A 22950-nucleotide genomic window follows, 5' to 3' on the forward strand; every position below is an offset into this window, starting at 1 on the left:
TACGAATCTTAGTCGAACAATCGCACATTAACAAAGATAATTTAGCTTATATGACATTGTACTTAAATAATTTGGCACTGGATTTGGAAGTGGCAGACAAATTATTATTATAGATGATAAAGATACTAAAATCAACAACTAATGCAGTCGGCAAAATTGTGCCCACCCATTTAGGTCCAATAGTGACATATCTAAAATCGATTCTTCGATAATGGACCACCAAAATGTGCGGGGGTGAATCATTAACCAATAACATTGTGGATGTTGTCATTATATAAGTATGTAACAGAAGATCTAAAGATAAGAACATAATAATAAAAGTGGGTTGCTATACAAAACTCCAATGACTTATCCAATCATGGCAATGCAAATGCAGAGGTGAATTTTTTATGAAATGGGAAATCGAGAATTACATCTAAAGGGAACATAAAATAAGAACTTTAAGGGTTCTGACCTTTTAATTTGTAGATGAGTGTTTGAGTTCTGACGTGGATCAACATTATAGTTAAGGTAGAATAATTAAACTTGACAGACCGTGAGTCATAATTTTTGTAGCGAAGTAAGAACTCTACTTGACCCCACTTAGTTATGCTTCTTCTAACTTGCTACCTCTGAAAGTGATCCACATCCCTTTCACACCCTATACCAGAAAGAGAATATGGAAAGTAAATTATATGTAATCATATAATTGGGTCTAATAAATTAGGAATCGTAATAATAATGATAATATAAATAGCGTCGTATTATTGATTTAATTGCCCCACCATAACACATCTTATCAGCATTTGAGTGGAGTCGAGACCTATATAGCTAGGAAGATTCAAAGTTATTTTTCCATGCCAAGCCAATTGAGAACCAAAGAAACTGTATTCCTGACTCCTGAGAAAAAACCATAAAGAAAAAGTAAAATTTTGCCGAGAGAAGAACAGAAACTGAAAAATGAGAAAACCTCATAATAGTATGGAGTTACTAATTCACCTTTTGCAAATAGCCGTGCTTCTGAGCACTGCCTTCCGTTTATGTGTAGCAGCAGCCGATACACAACACAAACAAGTGAAGAAGACTTACATTGTTCATATGGATAAGTCTCATAAGCCTGCAAGTTCTGATGACCATCTCAAATGGTACGAGTCATCTTTAAAATCGGTTTCTCATTCGGCTCAAATGTTTTACACCTATGACAAAGTAATTAACGGCTTTTCCACAAGGCTGACGGAAGAAGAAGCCCAGCAGCTTGAAAAGAAACCAGGGGTTCTCTCTATCCTACCTGAAATCCAGTATGAGCTTCATACGACTCGAACACCTGAGTTTCTTGGGCTTGGAAACAGCGAATCTATCTTTCCAACCTCAGACAAAGTTAGCGAGGTGGTGATAGGAGTTTTGGACACAGGTGTGTGGCCTGAAAGCAAAAGCTTCGATGACACCGGGCTTGGGAAGCCCCCAACTAGATGGAAAGGGGAGTGCCAAGTGGGCAACAACTTCAATTCTTCAAGTTGTAACCGAAAACTTATTGGTGCGAGATTTTTCGCGGAAGGGTACGAAAGAGCATTTGGACCGGTTGACAACAAAACAGAATCAAGATCACCAAGAGATGACGAAGGCCATGGAACTCATACCACAACCACCGCAGCTGGCTCATCTGTTTCAGAGGCTAGCCTATTTGGTTTTGCTTCTGGCACAGCACGAGGTATGGCTGCGACAGCCCGGGTAGCCACGTATAAGGTGTGCTGGGTTGGTGGATGTTTTGGTACGGATATATTAGCAGGTATAGAGCAGGCTATTAAAGATGGTGTCAATGTTTTGTCATTGTCTATCGGCGGAAGTTTAAATGATTACACCAAAGATACAGTAGCAATTGGTGCTTTTGCTGCAATGGCTAATGGAATTGTGGTGTCCCTCTCAGCTGGAAATTCTGGACCAAGTTCGGGGAGCTTATCCAATGTTGCACCTTGGATGATCACTGTGGGTGCAGGAACATTAGATCGTGATTTCCCAGTTTATGTTAGCCTTGGTAATGGACAGAAATACAAAGGTGTTTCACTATATGGGGGCCAACCTTTGTCTGATGAGGTACTTCCAATTGTTTATGCTCAAAAGGCAAGTAATTCCACAAATGGTAATCTATGCTTGCCTAGCAGTTTGGTTACTGAAAAGGTCTCAGGAAAAATTGTGTTGTGTGATCGAGGGGGAAACTCAAGGGCTCAAAAGGGTCAAGTAGTCAAAGATGCAGGTGGCGTTGGGATGATCTTGTCTAATACAGAATCTTATGGTGAGGAACTTGTGGCTGATGCACATCTCCTTCCCACAGCAGCTGTTGGCCAAAAAAATGGTGATTTGATAAAGGCTTATCTTAGTTCTGAGGCTAATCCAACAGCCACAATCTCCAAAGGAGCGACACAATTGGGAGTTCAACCCTCACCAGTAGTTGCAGCTTTCAGTTCTAGAGGACCAAATCCAATCACTCCAGAAATACTTAAACCAGACTTGATAGCACCGGGGGTAAACATACTTGCTGGGTGGACTGGCGCAGCTGCACCAACTGGATTAGACAATGACAAGAGGCGTGTAAGCTTCAACATCATTTCAGGTACATCCATGTCTTGCCCTCATGTGAGTGGACTGGTTGCCCTCCTCAAGGCTGAGTACCCAGAATGGAGTCCTGCAGCTGTGAAATCAGCTCTTATGACTACTGCCTATTCAATGTATAATAATGGTAAAACTATAATAGATGTTGCTACCGGAAATCCATCAACACCATTTGACTATGGATCAGGCCATGTAGACCCAGTGGCAGCTCTTGACCCCGGTCTTGTTTATGATGCTACTATTGACGACTACATAAGCTTCCTCTGTGCTTTAAATTACAGTGCAACTGAGATTAAGATTGTCACCAACAAAGACTACACTTGTGATGTAACCAAAAAGTACAACCTTGGAGATTTTAACTACCCATCTTTTGCAGTTCCTTTTCAAACAGCACTTGGTAGTAGTTCTAGTGTTTCAAGCAGTGCAAGATACACAAGAACTCTGACAAATGTTGGTGCGCCAGCAACATATAAGGTCAAAGTATCTTCATATATTTCATCAATTAAAATCTTGGTTCAGCCAGAATTACTGAGCTTTAGTGAGGAATATGAGAAGAAAACATACACTGTGACATTCACTGCCCCTTCATTGCCGTCAGGTACAACCAGCTTTGCTCGTCTCGAATGGTCAGACGGGAAACATATTGTTGGGAGCCCTATTGCTTTTAGCTGGACATAATTAAAAGAAAGTTAACTAATATTAAGGTACAAGAAATTTGGAATACAAGAAGATATCTGTTCACAACAATTGAGCAACTTAAGCTAGTCCATAGGTTCCTTCTTGTAATTCTGAAATGAAAAATCAAGGTAAATGGGAATGATAATCGTACAGGAAAATATTTAATAAACTAATGGTATTTAAGAATAGATCCTGAATTTGTATTACCTATACAAAGCTACTAATAAGCACATTAAGAGCCATTTAAAGCAAAATAATAAGCACATTTGATTTACTACATTCACAACCTCTAACAAACTATCAATATCTATCTATCTATATATTTATATTATCTATATATTTATATAATTGTATTGTCGGGGTATGTGATATGGCATTCTATTATTTTAATATTGTCATTTTTCTATTTTATGGATTTTTTAAGATTTATCTATTTTTATGATTTTTTTATTCTATTTTTAAATTTAATTAGATGTTTCACTTACTTATTAATGTTATTTAGAAGATGAGGAGACACTTAATCTCTTACTATCTATTCATAAAATTATTTAAACTACATTACTGTTATATCTATATAATTGTGTTGTTGGGGTATGTGACATGGCATTCTATTATTTTAATATTGTTATTTTTCTATTTTATGAATTTTTTTAAGATTTATCTATTTTTATGGTTTTTTTATTCTATTTTTAAATTTAATTAACTGTTTCACTTACTTAATAATGTTATTTAGAAGATGAGGAGACACTTAATCTCTTACTATCTATTCATAAAATTATTTAAACTACATTACTGTATCTTTTAATATAATATTGAATGTTCATAAATATATAGTAACCGCTTATATGTATTCATTAGTTAATATAGAGAAAAAGTTCAAGCATCTTTAACATATAATGTATAATGGGTTAATAATTTACATTAAGTTAGGAAAAATTAATAATTTACACCATTTATTTAGCTTCTTATTTATTACAAATTTCAAACCCTTTCATCTCATAATTTAATTCTTCACTCTCTACAGACTCTCTCTCTCTCTCTTTTAGTTTTTTTTTTTCTAATTTGTTCAATTGTTATTAATTTGGCAGTTAAAGTAAAATAAAAACTCTAATTAATTTTTCTCTCTTTCATAAAATAAAATTAAAAAAAAAAATTATTTTTCTCTCTTCTTTTTTCTTATATATTTCCTATATCGCCTGCATCTCTCTTCAATCTATCTCTCGGCGCAGGAAAGGACTGTCAATCTCCCTGCCACTCAATCAACTCGAGTCACGTACATGGAAAAGTATTCTTCTCTAAAATCACACACACATATATATACATATAGATTATATATCTTCCCGTGTCGATTCAACCGCAAGATCTTTTCAGTTCAATTATCTTTGTAATTTGGTGTAAATAGCTAAATCCAATCTTTTGAATCAAAGCCAAATAAACTTTTAAAAAATTCCATTACCTATATCTTCTTCTCCTCATCATTTCTTTTTTTAATGGTTACATTGTCGTTAGAAGGAGAGCAGTACTACATTTATAAATTTTCATGACAAAGAGGTATGAAGAGTTCCATTGTAATTTATAGTGATGTGATTCCTGTTGTAACGTTTTTAACTATTGTCTATAAATCTCACCAAACGATAATAGTATCACCACTAACCTATCTTTCTTTCCACCAAAATTCATTTTATTTTCTCTCTATACCAAAGTTTTCTATGTACAAAAGAAAAAGAATTAAAATATTATGCAAACTATATTTTTCTAAATGCTTGAGCTCCTTGAATTTCTCAAAAGTTGATCCAATATACAACTTTTAAAAGGTGATTTTTTTTTATCAATTAGATATCTCAAAGATAATGAAGTTTTTTTTTTTTCATTTATAATTCTTCAATTTTTTATAGGGCTATTAATTTATGCAATCCTTCGACACTAAAAGAAATGTTGATATATGTGTATGCAATTTCTTTTTGCTAGATAAAGATTGATCCTCAAGTAAAAAGCGAAAGTGAGTTTCACGACAAGATCCACCCGTCAAGCATAGACAAAAGTTGGCCTTAGTGATCCAATAATGTCAGTGGAAGGGCATAAGATTTAGGACTTGAGCCAAGTCCATATGTCTATATATTTTTGTCATTAATTAAGAATTTTATATAAGTATTCTTCTCGAAATGAAAAAATATATTGATATTCATTCATTAATTTTATTTTAATATTTTTATTAATTATTTGTTATTTTTCTTTATGATGGATGAGAGACATTCAAACTTTAGATATTTTTATTTTTCTAGATATTTGTTGTAATAATACTTAATTATTATATATTTTCTAATTAATTCAAAATTTATATATAGATATATTATATTTAGTTTGAATTTTAATTATTTATAACATTAATAAAATAATATTATAATGTACATTGTTAGCCAAGAAACAGTTCACAAATTATATTTTTGTGTTTATTAAATTCAAATATTTATATGTGTATTACAATTCAAATATTAATTCTACACTATTACATTTAATTATTTAGTTTGTTAGGTTACTTCACATATGTATTAAAATAAGAAAATGGTGTAAAAATCATTATCAAGAGAAAAAAAAAATTATTACTTTGAATACTAATGTTTATAGGGTTTCTTATTGTTTGGAAAGGAAGAAAAAAAAACTATTTATCTTTTTTAATTAAGTGGAAAATAATTAAATACAATATTAATTATAAAATAAATTAAATTCATAATTTTTTTAAAAAATTTATTATTTATTATAAATACCGCGCAAAACGAAGACGAATATAAAATTTACGGAAACACTAATTAAAGCAGACTTACCTTATATTAATATAGTATAAGAATATATAACATCTAGATCTAATTAAGAAATAAAGTTGGTTCAAAATTTTTTATATCTACTCTTTTTTTATGGATTCAGTAGTTATAATATACCATTAGTGAAAAATAAAATTAAATAATGTATAAATTTCTTTCTCAAATTAATATATATATAAATATTTTACAAAAATATTAAAACTAAATATATTAATTTATTATATTATAAAACCGCGCAAAGCGCGGTAATGTTACCTAGTATATAATATAAAGGAAAGCATCAACAAGGGAAGAGTTAGTGAAATTACTTCGGCTGGTCTATACATAAAGAAGATCTGTATTGCATATTGCTGTCAAACATCTCTGCCATCTTACCCCATAGTGTAATTTTTGATGTGATCGAACTGTAAAATGGAAAGGTAAAATGGCATTAATCATATTATTGGTGTGATATATAAGATATACTACTCCTACATTAATCATATTTTTTAATTTCACTGCTCATCTCTTCTTTTAATTAGGAAACAAATTCGAAAATAAAATTAAGTTGGAAGACCATGCCTGGAAAATATCTAGATCTCAGAGGAATATATAAAAAGCACTCTTAATAATTTCTAAGAGCATGTGCAAGGAGACGGTATATTTTCATATATACCGTGAATATGGTCCAAGGAAGCTGCATTTCACGCAACATTTTAAAGTTTTGTCTACAGTGCGGTATATGTTGGAATTTATTTTACCAGGATCTTAGATCTACTCACAAGTATATTTATTAACATCCTAAATAAGAACTTTCTAAAACGATAAATTAAACACATATAAAGTTTAAGAAACCTTACATTGGGTGCAGCGGAATTAAATGACTCCTTCCGTTCAGATCTCTAACCCTTGTATCCTTTCTGTAGCAGAGTATTATCAAGATCTGAACCTGGATCTCTTTCTCTGAATCCTTGATGCTGAAACTCCTTTGCTGATGATCTTTCTTCACGATCTTCCTCACTATGATTGAGGTATTGCTTGCTGTGTGTGGGCACTACTTTAATCACTATGGTAATTTCGAAATATGAAGGAAGAAGAGAGAGAGAGAGTGGCGGCCAAGGAAGAGAGAGAAGGCTCACGTTTTTCTGATTCAGAAAGTGTAATTTTCCTAAAGCCTTCACTATCTATTTATAGCATTCCACTAGGGTTAGGTTTAAATTATTTGGCATTAAAATAATGAAAATATCAGCTTAAAAAGCCTACAAAGGTGGCCGGCCATGGCTTAGTGGATTGGGCCTTGCTTTTTGTAATTTTGCAATTTTAACACTTTTGTATCTGATTTTCTCAAAAATGCCAATTTCCTAATTCAACCATTTAAATGCCAATTCTAACTATTTAATAACTATAAATAATTATTAAATAATATTGTCATTTATCATATATATTAATTGAACCATACTAAGTATCATGATTAACAAATATGCCCCTATTTACTCTTTCTTTACAATTTCGCCCTTACTTAGTGAAAATTTCACAAATAGACAAAGTCTAATTTGTGTATTATAATTGATTAATCAAAACCAATTACATGAGTTTTACAAACAATATTATCTCAACTAGTGCGGGGACCATGGGTCTATATAACCGAGCTTCCAATAAGTAGATCAAGAATTTAGCACTAAAATTCATTAACTCATTAATTCTTCGTTGAATCCACGCATAGAACTTAGAATTGCACTCTCAGTATATAGAATGCTCTATATGTTCCACCATATAGACACATCATTAGTTATCCATTGTTATAATCCTAATTTGATCAATGATCCTCTATATGAATGATCTACACTGTAAAGGGATTAGATTACCGTAACACCCTACTATGTATTTTATCCTTAAAACACTTGACCCCGTATAAATGATATTTCAGCTTATGTGAAATGAGTACTCCACCATTTATGTTCGTTTGGTCAAGCTCGAATGAGATCATCCTTTGCTTACTATTCGCCAGATAGAAGCTATAGATTCTATGTTTATGCTAGCGCTCCCACTCAATTGCACTACCGTGTTCCCAAAATATACGTATCACCCTGACCTAAAAGTAGGCTTAACTAACAAATCAAAGAACTGTTGGAAATTATTTTACCAGGATCTAGATTTACTAACAAGTATGTTGGATTAACAACCTAATATGAATTCTAAAACAATGAAAATAAACACATATAAAGTTAGAAAACCTTACAGTGGGTGCAGCGGAATAATATGACTCCTTCCGTTCAGATCTCTAGCCCTTGATTCCTTTCTGTAGCAGAGCATCACCAAGATCTGAACCTGGATCTTCTTTTCTCCTTCTTTGATGCAGAAATTCCATAGTCTTACATACTATGATTGAGATACCACTTGATGTGTGTGGGCACTACTCATCTCACAAGGATTTCGAAATTTTCTCTCTTTTTTCTCTCTTGAATTTCGTGGGTTTAAGCTTACAAGAGAAGAGAACAAAGGTTGCTTTATATAGGGAGAAGGGAGAGCACAACTTTCCAAATAAACAGTTTCCTCTTTTACTGTGTAATTGATTAACTGCCTTATTTAGTGTGATCCACCACTTTGCTATTATTGCTAGGCTTTGATTAGCAATTACATGGCAATTAAAAATTGAAAATAATAATTGGGAAACTCAAACCATGTGGCCGGCCATAGGGTGAAATGGGCCTCACTTGTATTTTGCAGTTTCCTCAATTTTATTTCTATTTCTCCAAAAATGCCATTTTTCCAATTCTAATCATTTAAATGCCAAAACTAATTATTTAATAACTAAAATAGATTATTAAATAATATTGTCATTTAAAATAATTATTAATTAGACATACAAAGTCTCTCAATTAATAATTAAACCTAGAAACCCTTTTCTTTACAATTTCATCCTTAAACTGTGAGAATTCATAAAGTAGACATAGTCTAACTTTTAGAATTATAATTGATTAATTAAAATCAATTAACTGAGTCTTACAAGCAGTATGGTCTCAACTAGTATGGGGACCATGGGTCTATATAACCGAGCTTCCAATAAGTCGAACCGAATTTACCAAGTAAATTCCCTAACTTATTCATTCCTCATTGAATCCACACTTAGAACTTGAAATTGCACTCTCAGTCATATAGAACGCTCTATATGTTCCACGATATAGACACGTCATTAGTTATCCATTGTTATAACCCTAATGTGATCAATGATCCTCTATATAGATGATTTACACTGTAAAGGGATTAAATTACCGTAACACCCTACAATGTATTTTATCCTTAAAACACTTAACCCTGTATAAATGATATTTCAACTAAGTGAAATGAGATCTCCACCATTTATCTTCGTTTGGTTAAGCTCGAAGGAAATCATCCTTTACTTCTATTTGCCAAATAGAAGCTATAGATTCCATGTTTATGTTAGCGCTCCCACTCAATTGCATTACCGTGTTCCCAAAATGTAAGTATCACCCTAACCCAAAAGTAGGCTTAACTTAACAAATCAAAGAACACGAATAACACTCTTGAGATTGAGCCTAACCATATCAGGATTGAGATCATTTGATCTAGGATTAACAGGTGATATTGAATTGAATAGATATTACGGTAAGTTTTAATATATCTAATCAAAGTTCAATATCGGTCCCTTCCGATGTATACTCCATACATCCGATAATGGTAAACTTTGCCAATGTCCTGGAAAGGACATAACACTTTTCCAAGGTGTAAGAATACCTATCGCTGATTATACCATGTCAGTCTAAATCCAATGTTCTAACAAATCAGGGAATAAACTTTTGAACATATAATTAAGATTATATTCTACTGTGCTGACAACACTATAATCTTTAACCAACTTATATGTTCTGGACTTAAAAAGAATTCATACATTATATACATATAATCATGAAATAAATCATGTGAACCATGCAATATAAAATGTTATTTCTGATCTTTATTAATAAGTAAATCTGATTATATAAAATGAGTTTTATTTAGGGCATAAAACCCAACAAGAACACGAATAGCCTTTCAAGATTGAGCCTAATCATAACAGGATTAAGAACATTTGATCTAGGATCAACTTGGCGATATTAACTTGAATAGATTTTACGGTAAGTTTAATTAAATCTAAGTCAAAGTTCAATATCGGTCCTTTCCGATGCATACTCCATGCATCCAACCTGAACTTTACTTCAACCAATGTTCTGGAAAGAACATAGTATTTCTCCAAATACAAGTAAACTCTTGTTGTAGATTATCATATCAGTAAAACCATGTGTCTAATAAATCTAAGAAATTGTATTCACATAGTCATGTTTACTTTCCAATGTGATGACAACACAATAAACATGATCAAGTATGTGAAAAAGGTTTAAGATGAATTTATAAATCAAATATACAAGCAATTGATAAAGTGAACCAAAACATACACAAATGAATGAAAAATACTTCTGTTTCTTTATTGATGTTGAATAAAATAGATTACATTGAAATGGAGTTTTATTTAGGGCATAAAACCTAACAAACTCCCACTTGCACTAATATAAAACTAATTAGTACATATCAATTAATCCTAAATTCTGACGGTGCTTTTCAAAGGCTGTCACGGCCAGGACTTTGGTAAATGGATCAGCTAGGTTGTCCTCTGTGTCAACTTTCTCAACTAGTACATCCCCTCTTGCCACGTATTCTCTGATAATGTGATACTTCCTTTCAATGTGTTTGCTTCTCTTGTGGCTTCGAGGTTCTTTACTGGTTGCTATTGCTCCATTGTTATCACAAAGTAAAACCAGAGGCTTTTCCATTCCAGGAACAACACCTATGCTGGTGAAGAACTGTTGGAATTTATTTTACCAGGATCTTAGATCTACTCACAAGTATGTTGATTAACACCCTAAATATGAACATTCTAAAACGATGAAATAAACACATATAAAGTTTAGGAAACCTTACATTGGGTGCAGCGGAATATAATGACTCCTTCCGTTCAGATATCTAGCCCTTGATTCCTTTCTGTAGCAGAGCATTATCAATATCTGAACCTGGATCTCTTTCTCGAATCTTTGATGCTGAAACTCCTTCTTCCTGAAAGTCTTTCTTCACGATCTTCCTCACTATGATTGAGGTATCACTTGCTGTGTGTGGGCACTACTCATACACTAAGGATTTCGAAATTCAAGAGGAAGAGAGAGAGAGTGGGTTCGACCAAAGATAGATAGAGAGAAGGCTCAGGTTTTTCTGAATCAGAAGTGTCAGAAGAAAAGTGTAATTTTCCTGAAGCCTTCACTATCTATTTATAGCATTCCACTAGGGTTAGGTTTAAATTATTTGGCATTAAAATAATGAAAATATCAGAGGGAAAAACCCGACAAAAGTGGCCGGCCCTACATAGTGGATTTGGGCCTCACTTTTTGCAATTTTGCAGTTTTATCTTTTCTGCATCTGATTTTCTCAAAAACGCCAATTTTCTAATTCAACCATTTAAATGCCAATTCTAACTATTTAATAACTATAAATAATTATTAAATAATATTGTCATTTATCATATTTATTAATTGAACCATACAAAGTATCATAATTAACAAATATGCCCCTAATAACTCTTTCTTTACAATTTCGCCCTTACTTAGTGAAAAATTCACAAATAGACATAGTCTAATTTGAGAATTATAATTGATTATTCAAAACCAATTATATGAGTCTTACAAGCAATATTATCTCAACTAGTGCGGGGACCATGGGTCTATATAACCGAGCTTCCAATAAGTAGATCAAGAATTTAGCACTAAAATTCACTAACTTATTAATTCTTCGTTGAATCCACGCATAGAACTTAGAATTGCACTCTCAGTATATAGAATGCTCTATATGTTCCACCATATAGACACATCATTAGTTATCCATTGTTATAATCCTAATGTGATCAATGATCCTCTATATGAATGATCTACACTGTAAAGGGATTAAATTACCGTTACACCCTACAATGTATTTATTCCTTAAAACACTTGACCCCGTATAAATGATATTTCAGCTTATGTGAAATGAGTACTCCACCATTTATGTTCGTTTGTTCAAGCTCGAAGGAGATCATCCTTTGCTTACTATTCGCCAGATAGAAGCTATAGATTCCATGTTTATGCTAGCGCTCCCACTCAATTGCACTACCGTGTTCCCAAAATGTACGTATCACCCTGACCTAAAAGTAGGCTTAACTAACAAATCAAAGAACACAAATAGCCTTTTAAGATTGAGCCTAATCATAATAGGATTAAGAACATTTGATCTAGGATCAACTAGGCGATATTGACTTGAATAGATATTACGGTAAGTTTAATAAATCTAAGTCAAAGTTCAATATCGGTCCCTTCTGATGCATACTCCATGCATCCAACCTGAGCTTTACTTTAACCAATGCTCTGGAAAGAACATAGCACTTCTCCAAATGCAAGTAAACTCTGTTGTAGATTATCATATCAGTAAAACCCTATGTCTGATAAATCTAGGAAACTTTATTCAGATAGTCATGTTTACTTTCCAATGTGTTGATAGCACAATAAACAGGATCAAGTATGTGAAAAGGGTTTCAGATGAATTTATACATTATATACATATAATCATGAAATAAATCATGTGAACCATGCAACATTAAATGTTATTTCTGATCTATATTAATAAGTAAATCTGATTACATTGAAATGAGTTTTATTTAGGGCATAAAACCCAACAAGAACTTTCTTAGCCAAACAAGTTCTTTAGCAGCTTCGGCTGCTGCTATGTATTCAGCTTCCATAGTTGAGTCCGATATAGCGGTTTGTTTAGCACTTCTCCAAATCACTGCTCCACCCCCAAGAGTAAACACCATCCTAGATGTAGATTTCCTGTCTTCAAGACTTGCCTGGAAATGTGAATCAGTGTAGCCTATGGGATTTAAAGCACCACCCTTGTAGACTAACACAAGATTTCTTGTACTCTTTAAGTATTTCAGAATATACTTAACTGCATTCCAATGTTCTTGTCCTGGATTAGACTGATACCTGCTCACGATTTCAACAGCATAACAGATGTCAGGTCTAGTGCATAACATTGCATACATTAGACTTCCAACTGCAGAGGCATAGGGAATTTTCGCCATGTCCTCTATCTCTTGAGGATCAGTCGGAGACTGTTCCTTAGATAGACGAATACCATATCTAGAAGGCATGTTTGCCCCATTGGTGTTTTTCATGGAGAATCTCCCTAAGACTTTGTCTATGTAGGTTGTTTGAGAGAGAGCAAGAGATCTGTTCTTCCGATTTTTGATAATCTGAATACCAAGAACATAGGCTGCTTCACCCAAATCTTTCATATCGAATCGAGTGTTAAGCCACTCCTTGATGTGAGTCATTTTCTTGACATTGTTTCCAATGATCAAAATGTCATCACATAAAGGACCAGGAATACTACTATTTGGTCTTCCTTGAGTTGGTAAACACAAGGTTCATCTTCATTCTGAAGAAAACCGTAGGTCTTGATGATTTCATCAAACCTTTTGTTTCATGAGCGAGAAGCTTGCTTAAGTCCATAGATAGACTATTTAATTTGCAAACCTTCTTTTCCTGCCCAGGAAGAACATAACCTTCTGGTTGCTCCATATAGATGGTTTCTTCAAGTACCCCATTAAGGAAGGCAGTCCTGACATCCATTTGCCAGATTTCATAGTCGAAAGCAGCAGCTATGGAGAGAAGAATTCGGATGGATTTGAGCATGGCAACAGGACTAAAAGTTTCCTCATAGTCCACGCCTTCTCTTTGGGTATAACCCTTGGCTACAAGTCTAGCTTTAAAAGTTTCGACTTCGCCTCTAGCTCCTCTTTTCTTCTTGTAAACCCACTTGCATCCTATCGGATGATAGTCTTCAGGTGCGTCTACATATTCCCAGACTTTGTTCTTTTTCATGGAATCCATTTCTGAATCCATGCCGGCTGACCATCGTTTCCGTTGCGAACTAGCCATTGCCTGTTTATAGGTTAATGGATCGTCTTCAATACCGTCACCTACGACCATATTGATTTCACCATCCAAGCCATAACGAGCAGGTTTTGTTGAAACCCTCCCACTAGGACGAGGTACGGTGATCTTCTGAACAGAAACTTTAGTAGTAGATTTCTCAGTTGGTTCAACTGAGGGAGTGGGATTGTCCTCTTCACGTGTGGAAGAGAACGGAACATTGGAAGGACTTATATCTGAAAGCATTTCCTCCAACACTACTTTACTTTGTGATTTGAAATTCTTAATATAGTCATCTTCAAGGAAAGTGACATTTGTTGAAACAAACACTTTATCATCCTTGCGACTATAAAATAGTCCACCCTTAGTCTCTTTAGAATTACCGACAAACATGCAAACTTCTTCGTGACTCAAGTTTGCCGTCTTTCTTTCTTAAGACATGAGCAGGGCACCCACAGATTCTGTAATGGCGTAAACTAGGTGTACGACCAATCCATAGTTCTAAAGGTGTCTTAGGGATTGATTTAGATGGAACAAAATTTAAAATGTCGGTTGCCATCTGAATTGCATATCCCCAGAAGGACGTAGGTAGAGTTGAAAAACTAAGCATGGACCTAACCATTTCCAAAAGCGTGCGATTCTGTCTTTCTGCAACTCCATTTTGCTGTGGAGTGCTAGGGGCGGTTAACTGGGATTCAATTCCAAGTTCAATTAAATGATCTTTGAACTGCATATCCATATATTCTCCACCCCTATCAGTTCGCAAGATCTTTAATGTTTTACCTAATTGGTTTTGAGCCAATGCGTGAAATTCCTGAAACTTTGCGAATGTTTCAGATTTCTTATGCATAAGGTAAAGATGTCCATATCTAGAGTAATCATCAATGAAAGTGACAAAGTACTCATAACCACCTCGGGCTTTGACATTCAAAGGTCCGCAGACATCGGAATGTACTAACCCTAGGGGTTGTTTGGCACGTTCTCCCTTTGCAGAGAAAGAACGTTTAGTCATTTTTCCTTCCAGGCAGGACTCGCATACTGGCAATTCACCTAAGACGATATTTTTCAATGGACCGTCTTTGGTTAGCCTATTAAGTCTATCAAAGCCTATATGACCTAAACGTAAATGCCATAGATATGTTTCATTATCATCAACGATCTTTTGCTTTTTGTGGTTTCTATGTTTAGCTACTTTAAAAAGTTTGTTATGTAAGGCAAATGGTGTTTCTGGTCTAAGAACATAAAGCCCCTGTTCCATGGATGCAACACAAATCTTAATGTCATTTCGAGAAATGGTAGAACCAGAACTCGAAAAATCTAATTTGTATTGTTGCAATTGTAAGCATGAAACAGAAACCAAGTTTCTACTGAAATTTGGAATGTATAAGACATTGTCTAATTCCAAAATTCTGTTTTGAAACTTGAGTTTGGCTTTTCCTCTAGCTCTAACCGAAACCATTTCGCCATTACCAACTTTAAGTTTCAACTCTTCGAATTTCAAATAATTCCAATTCTCAAGCAATTGCAATGAACAACTTACATGGTTTGTAGACCCAGAATCAAGAATCCAAATGGATTTATCATTCTCTAACACACATGATTCGAAGACTAAAGCATTACTGCTTATTCGTTTGTTAATTGTTGTTCTTGCTGGTTCATTTTGTTGTGAAGTATAACTTGAGGAAGTGGAATCACTTTCTCTTATCTTCTCAACTAAGCTTGAAGTAGTAGGATTTATGGAGTTATGAACTATTTGCTCTTCAGAGTGAACAATTCCCAGCTTACCTGCTTTCTGGAATTTAAAGTCCATCTTGAGAATATGTGAAGTATTACTCTGACAAGGAGTTTATAACTTCAAGTTCAATTGCTAAGATACTAACTAGGAGTGGAATGGGAAGAGGATTATAGACACTACAACACATCAATAAAATAGAAGTAAGGTTTTGGTTCAAAATTCATACACAAGTTCAGAAAATAACAAGTAATGACATATGTTATAGAAATACTAAATCTAACATAGTTTATTTTCCAAGGTTTCCAACATAATGAAATACAGTGTCCCGGTAGGCGAGAGTCAAAGATAACATTAGTTGAATAGAGTTGTCAGCTCATCTAAAATTAAACATTTTAGCAACCTTTTATTCGATCAAAATGAGAATCCAACGTTGTCCCGGTAGGCGAGAGTCAAGGTTATTCTCAATTTATGAGCTTCCACCATTGTTTCATGTTTTATGAGTTTATCTCTAAGTAGTCACCGTAGGGGAGAGTCTAAATAGAGACGAAAACTCACAAAACACTTATCAAATGAAATCTTACGGTGTTAAAAGTGTTCAACGAATAACCATCCATAGGGGGACGAAGTCTAGCGTCTCGAGGTTATATTGAAAAAATTTAACTATTGCAAGACCAACAATGGAGATCGAATATCTTTTGATTAAAAGCTCATTATTTAAAAAAAATATATGTATTTTCTATAATCATATTATTCGATATTATAATAATGAAAAATTACAAACTAAAGTTGGTTTAAATAAAAAATCAACTTTAATTAATTTTCAATTATTATTAAATTTGAAAAATAAATTCAAATAAATATCGAACAAGTTCCATAATATAATAATGAAAAATTACAAATCAAAGTTGGTTTAAATAAAAAAAATCAACTTTAATTAATTTTCAATTATTAATTAAATTCGAAAAATAAATTCGAATATTTAAATGGAACAAATTTGAAAATATCTTGTTTAAGTTGTTTTAGAAGAATCTAAAAGAATCAACTTAAATATCTTTCAAATCAAATTTAATTAAATATAAAATTAAGTTGTAACCACTTAATTTTGAAGATATTCTATTTTAAGTTAATATTCGAAAAGATATTAACCTAAAAAATATCTAAAATATTCCATTTTAAGTTAATATTCGAAAAGATATTAACTTAAAAAATATCTAAAGAATCTTAATAACCAATGCCTAAAATTGCTCAACTTAATTTTGAAATTTTAAATCCAAAAGATATTCAGATTTAAGTTGGTTAGTTGTAAATAACTAAATATCAACTTAAATAGGAATATTTAATGAAAAATTTAAATTAAGCTTCAGAAAGAATTTAGATGGTTATAATTCTATATTTAATTAAATACAAGAAAATACATATAGTTTAGCTTAGAATATAAAATTCTTTAAACTATGATTTTCTAAATTAATTTCAAAATAAATGAAATTAATTATGTTGCTAATCAATTTTAATTAGGTTAAACTAATGTAATTAACCTAGTACAGTCATTCAAATCAGGCAAATGGGCCTTCACAATTGGGGTGGTTCATGTGAGGGGGTGCTGGGTTCAGTATGTCGTACCCACTTCTATGGCTCCCAACTCTCACACAAGGCCCAAAAGAGAGGAATTTAACCTTAATAAGAACAACTGTTATTAATTGAATAGGCCCAAAAACTAAATGGGCCTAAATAAATTCTATCAAGAACTATGATAATTTATTTTAGCAACAACAACCTATATGCATCTATAATAAAATTAAACACATAGGCTCACACAGACACATTTTGGATGTGTCCTATCATGTTGCTAGGTCATACACAGATGAAAAAAGATTGTAAATATACCTATTACAAATTATTAACTTGACCAAGGGAGCAATCAGATCATTAGATCTGGTAAAAAGTAACCATGGCTATTTGCAATCAAGTAATAATAGGTTTTGAAAACTTACACACAAGCTAAAACACATACTCCTGCAACAAGGTTAGTTGGATAGTTGGATGTAGGATTTATTTAATTTTAAATTAAATAATTAATTTCCAAAATAATTAATTAAATAAAAAAAAATTCGAAAATTTTAAAAAAAATTTGAAAAATAAAAAAAAATTCGAAATTTAATTAAATATTTAAATGTAAAATTAAATCTACAATTTTGAAAAATTAGGTTTCAACCAACCTAAATATCATTTCAAAAATTTGCTAACTACTTTTAAAATTTAAATGTTATTTTATAAATAAAAATTAAATAAAAAATTAGAAAAGATAAATGAATATCTTTTCCAAATTTTAAATGTAATTTAAATAAATAAAATAACTAAATTTAAAAAATTAGCAAAATATCTTATATCATTTAAAAATTACATGATTATAGTTATCTTATTTTAAATTTAAATAAGGTCAAATTATTAAAAAAAAATTAATTTAAAAAATTTTAAATCTAACCTTAAATTTAAAAATAAGATAAGATATAATCAAATTTTAAAATAAGATAGATTATTAAGCAAAAAAGATAGATACTAACTATTTTCAAATTCAAATTACAATAATATCTTGAATTAAATTTAAAAAATATTAAATTAATTCAAAATGATAATTAGAATTGAATTAGGAATAGTAATAGTATAAATACAGAACTACACAAAAAATCGGAAGTTAATTCCATGAAAAAGCATGAAAAAACGAAAAAAAAAACGAAAAAATTGTGAGCTGTACGGACAGTTTTCGCGATCGCAGGAAAATTTCAGCACAACTCCGATTTTTTCGAATCTTCAAAAAATCATAACTAATTCAAATTAAATCGAAATTGAGTTCTGTAAAAAAGTAACTTGCTTAATTTTTTCCATACTATCCAATAAAAATAATTCCAGAAACAGATATTCAATTATTTTTAACGAAAATTCACAAACACCAATCAATCATCAAATAACACTCAATACAACATGATACCATCCAAAAACAAACAAACAATCATTTTAAAGTCCAAATTTCTTGCAAGTAAATCAATTACCATGGCTCTGATACCAGTTCTTGAAATTTATTTTACCAGGATCTTAGATCTACTCACAAGTATGTTTATTAACATCCTAAATAAGAACTTTCTAAAACGATAAATTAAACACATATAAAGTTTAAGAAACCTTACATTGGGTGTAGCGGAATTAAATGACTCCTTCCGTTCAGATCTCTAACCCTTGTATCCTTTCTGTAGCAGAGTATTATCAAGATCTGAACCTGGATCTCTTTCTCTGAATCCTTGATGCTGAAACTCCTCTGCTGATGATCTTTCTTCACGATCTTCCTCACTATGATTGAGGTATTGCTTGCTGTGTGTGGGCACTACTCTAATCACTAAGGTAATTTCGAAATATGAAGGAAGAAGAGAGAGAGAGAGAGTGGCGGCCAAGGAAGAGAGAGAAGGCTCACGTTTTTCTGATTCAGAAAGTGTAATTTTCTTGAAGCCTTCACTATCTATTTATAGCATTCCACTAGGGTTAGGTTTAAATTATTTGGCATTAAAATAATGAAAATATCATCTTAAAAAGCCTACAAAGGTGGCCGGCCATGGCTTAGTGGATTGGGCCTTGCTTTTTGCAATTTTGCAATTTTAACACTTTTGTATCTGATTTTTTCAAAAATGCCAATTTCCTAATTCAACCATTTAAATGCCAATTCTAACTATTTAATAACTATAAATAATTATTAAATAATATTGTCATTTATCATATTTATTAATTGAACCATACTAAGTATCATAATTAACAAATATGCCCCTATTTACTCTTTCTTTACAATTTCGCCCTTACTTAGTGAAAACTTCACAAATAGACATAGTCTAATTTGTGAATTATAATTGATTAATCAAAACCAATTACATGAGTCTTACAAACAATATTATCTCAACTAGTGCGTGGACCATGGGTCTATATAACCGAGCTTCCAATAAGTAGATCAAGAATTTAACACTAAAATTCACTAACTTATTAATTCTTCGTTGAATCCACGCATAGAACTTAGAATTGCACTCTCAGTATATAGAATGCTCTATATGTTCCACCATATAGACACATCATTAGTTATCCATTGTTATAATCCTAATTTGATCAATGATCCTCTATATGAATGATCTACACTGTAAAGGGATTAGATTACCGTAACACCCTACTATGTATTTTATCCTTAAAACACTTGACCCTGTATAAATGATATTTCAGCTTATGTGAAATGAGTACTCCACCATTTATGTTCGTTTGGTCAAGCTCGAATGAGATCATCCTTTGCTTACTATTCGCCAGATAGAAGCTATAGATTCCATGTTTATGCTAGCGCTCCCACTCAATTGCACTACCGTGTTCCCAAAATGTACGTATCACCCTGACCTAAAAGTAGACTTAACTAACAAATCAAAGAACACGAATAGCCTTTCAAGATTGAGCCTAATCATAACAGGATTAAGAACATTTGATCTAGGATCAACTTGGCGATATTGACTTGAATAGATTTTACGGTAAGTTTAATTAAATCTAAGTCGAAGTTCAATATCGGTCCCTTCCGATGCATACTCCATGCATCCAACCTGAGCTTTACTTTAACCAATGTTCTGGAAAGAACATAGTATTTCTCCAAATACAAGTAAACTCTTGTTGTAGATTATCATATCAGTAAAATCCTGTGTCTGATAAATCTAGGAAACTTTATTCACATAGTCATGTTTACTTTCCAATGTGATGACAACACAATAAACATGATCAAGTATGTGAAAAGGGTTTAAGATTAATTTATAAATCAAATAGACAAGCAATTGATAAAGTGAACCAAAACATACACAAATGAATGAAAAATACTTCTGTTTCTTTATTGATGTTGAATAAAATAGATTACATTGAAATGGAGTTTTATTTAGGGCATAAAACCTAACAGTATATATGCCGTGCACTGTACACACTGCATATATATTATATATAATTTAATTAATATTTATATATATATATTTATATTATTATATTTATAAAATTAAGAATTATTTTTTAAAAAATTTTACAATATATATTTTTAAAGTGATGTGTAAATTTATTCCTATTTGTTTCGGTACCCGACAAATTTTTTTAGTATATTTTTTATATAGTCGTGTATATTATAATTATTTAAGAAATTTTAAAAAATTTTGAAAAATTTAGAAAAATTTAACACGTCGAAAACAATGCAGTTCTTTAAAAGTGGCGCACTGATATACTCCAACCTGTTTTAGCATTCGAGAGACTTTTTTAGTTTTTTTTATGGTCGTGTACATTAAAGTTATTTAAGTCATTTTTGAAAATTTTAAAAAATTTAGAAAAATTTAACACACCGAAAATAAAATTCAAACTTTCTCTCACGTGACTCTTTTATTTAGAGGGATGCATTATAAAAGCATATTATAATATTTTTTTTTTGTAATTATTGGTTTGATTTAATTTGATTTAATTTTTTTCGAATATAATGTTTATTCTCTAGTTAATATTTATATTATTGCAATATGATATTTTAGTTTATAGAATTTCGCCAATTTTACCGTATTATTATCTTTAATTTAATTAGTAAATTTATTTAAATTATTAATTAAATATAATAATTGTTGTAATTTTTGTTAATTAATATATTATTAATTTTTTTTATTTTATTAAAAAATTAATATAATAATAAGAAATATTTTTTTAGTGTAATTTTTGGTGTTGTGGTTGGAGTAAAAATATTTTTTGACACTAAATTTGGTGATAGTGCAACACTAAATTTGGTGTGTCGTTGGAGATGCTCTAATGAAATTCCTTTTCAAAAAAAAATTCTAATGAAATGCTATACACGTTTATGATTAAATCTTTTCAGTAGTTCTTTTTTAGTTTATTTAATTAAATTTCAGTATTTCTATTAAGATAAAGAAATCTTTTTCAAATGACTTTCTTCTTTAAAAGATTTAGTATTTCTTTCTTAGTTTATTTAATTATTTTTTTCTATTTTCATATGAATTTTTATTTGTAGATTTCCATGTTTATGATTCAACTTTCTATGTGTTATGTGATTAAAATTTACTTTATTCATAATAGGTCTATAAAACTTTGGCATGTTTGGATAATCACCAGCTATCTGTGGAGGAACTGTTAGACTTTTATTTGGGCTTACATTAAATTTTAATGGTTTTATTAAAACTTGGGTTGATTGGATAGTTCTTTGCTGTGTTAGCCCATGTTGTTGGTGATCAATTGTTAATGGGCTTAGCATCTGTGTGTAAAGTCTAGGTGAAGCAGAAGTGTGGGCTTTTCTAGTATATAAATAGTTGTATAATATTATTATTTTGTGTGATTTTTTTTTTCAGTTATTTTTTTTTTGTATAAGAATTTTAATAAAATATTACATGGTTAAAATGGTGGGCAGAAGTAGGAGAGAAGTTAAAACAACTTATGGATGTTATTACAACTTTCAAAGCTACCAAATAAAAGTGGTTAATTATATATATATATATATAAATATATATATTATTGTATTATGTTTGTGCAATAATAATATGGTTATTTTATCTAACATAGGAGAAATGAAATAAACCATAGTAGTAAAATATGAAATAGTTGAAATTTGGGTGCCGTGAACAAAGATGATGAGGAGAGAGCTTTTTCTCATTTTCTTAAAGCCCAAGAAGAGTTACTTTTTGATCTTAAACATTTTGGGAAGCTGGATTTGTATGAAATTAAGAAAATTGGCGGTGATATTGGAGTAAAGCCATCGTCAGAAACTAATGAGCGTACCACTCCTTTCAAGAAGAGGAAATTTGAGGGCTCCGCTTCACTCTGCACCCGTCCTAACAAAATCGTTAGACGTCACCCGGATGTTGTTAGAGACTTTCCCTGGGACATTTGTGAGAGGGACCTTGGGTCGAAGGCGGACTTTGATGATATTTCTAAAGAACCTATTGAGGGGTCGAGCTCTCCAAGCTGTAATAATGGAGTAAGGAGGAGCCATCTGATTGGCTCTTTTGTAATTGAAGAATCTGGTTCCAGTCTTTCCGTGCAATCGGTTAACCCTGTGGAGGAGAATGTCATATCTCCTCCACAGGAGCCATGAGAGGTGTAGCCT

At 31.9% G+C, this 22950-nt stretch overlaps 1 protein-coding gene across 1 annotated transcript; it reads left to right on the plus strand.

Moving 5' to 3' along the window:
- The first annotated feature begins 696 nt into the window (after nucleotides 1-696).
- LOC115713651 (subtilisin-like protease SBT1.7) lies at nucleotides 697-3543 on the plus strand. Its single transcript, XM_030642139.2, has one exon. It carries the CDS (start codon nucleotides 940-942, stop codon nucleotides 3262-3264), a length of 2325 nt encoding a protein of 774 aa, XP_030497999.2. The 5' UTR covers nucleotides 697-939; the 3' UTR covers nucleotides 3265-3543.
- Nucleotides 3544-22950: the final 19407 nt, after the last annotated feature.

This window comes from Cannabis sativa, chromosome X (genome assembly GCF_029168945.1).
Source record: "Cannabis sativa cultivar Pink pepper isolate KNU-18-1 chromosome X, ASM2916894v1, whole genome shotgun sequence".
In the NCBI taxonomy this organism is placed as follows: Eukaryota; Viridiplantae; Streptophyta; class Magnoliopsida; order Rosales; family Cannabaceae; genus Cannabis; species Cannabis sativa.

Coding starts and splice junctions, on each gene's coding strand:
- LOC115713651 (XM_030642139.2), top strand. CDS start 940: ATGAGAAAACCTCATAATAGTATGGAGTTACTAATTCACCTTTTGCAA.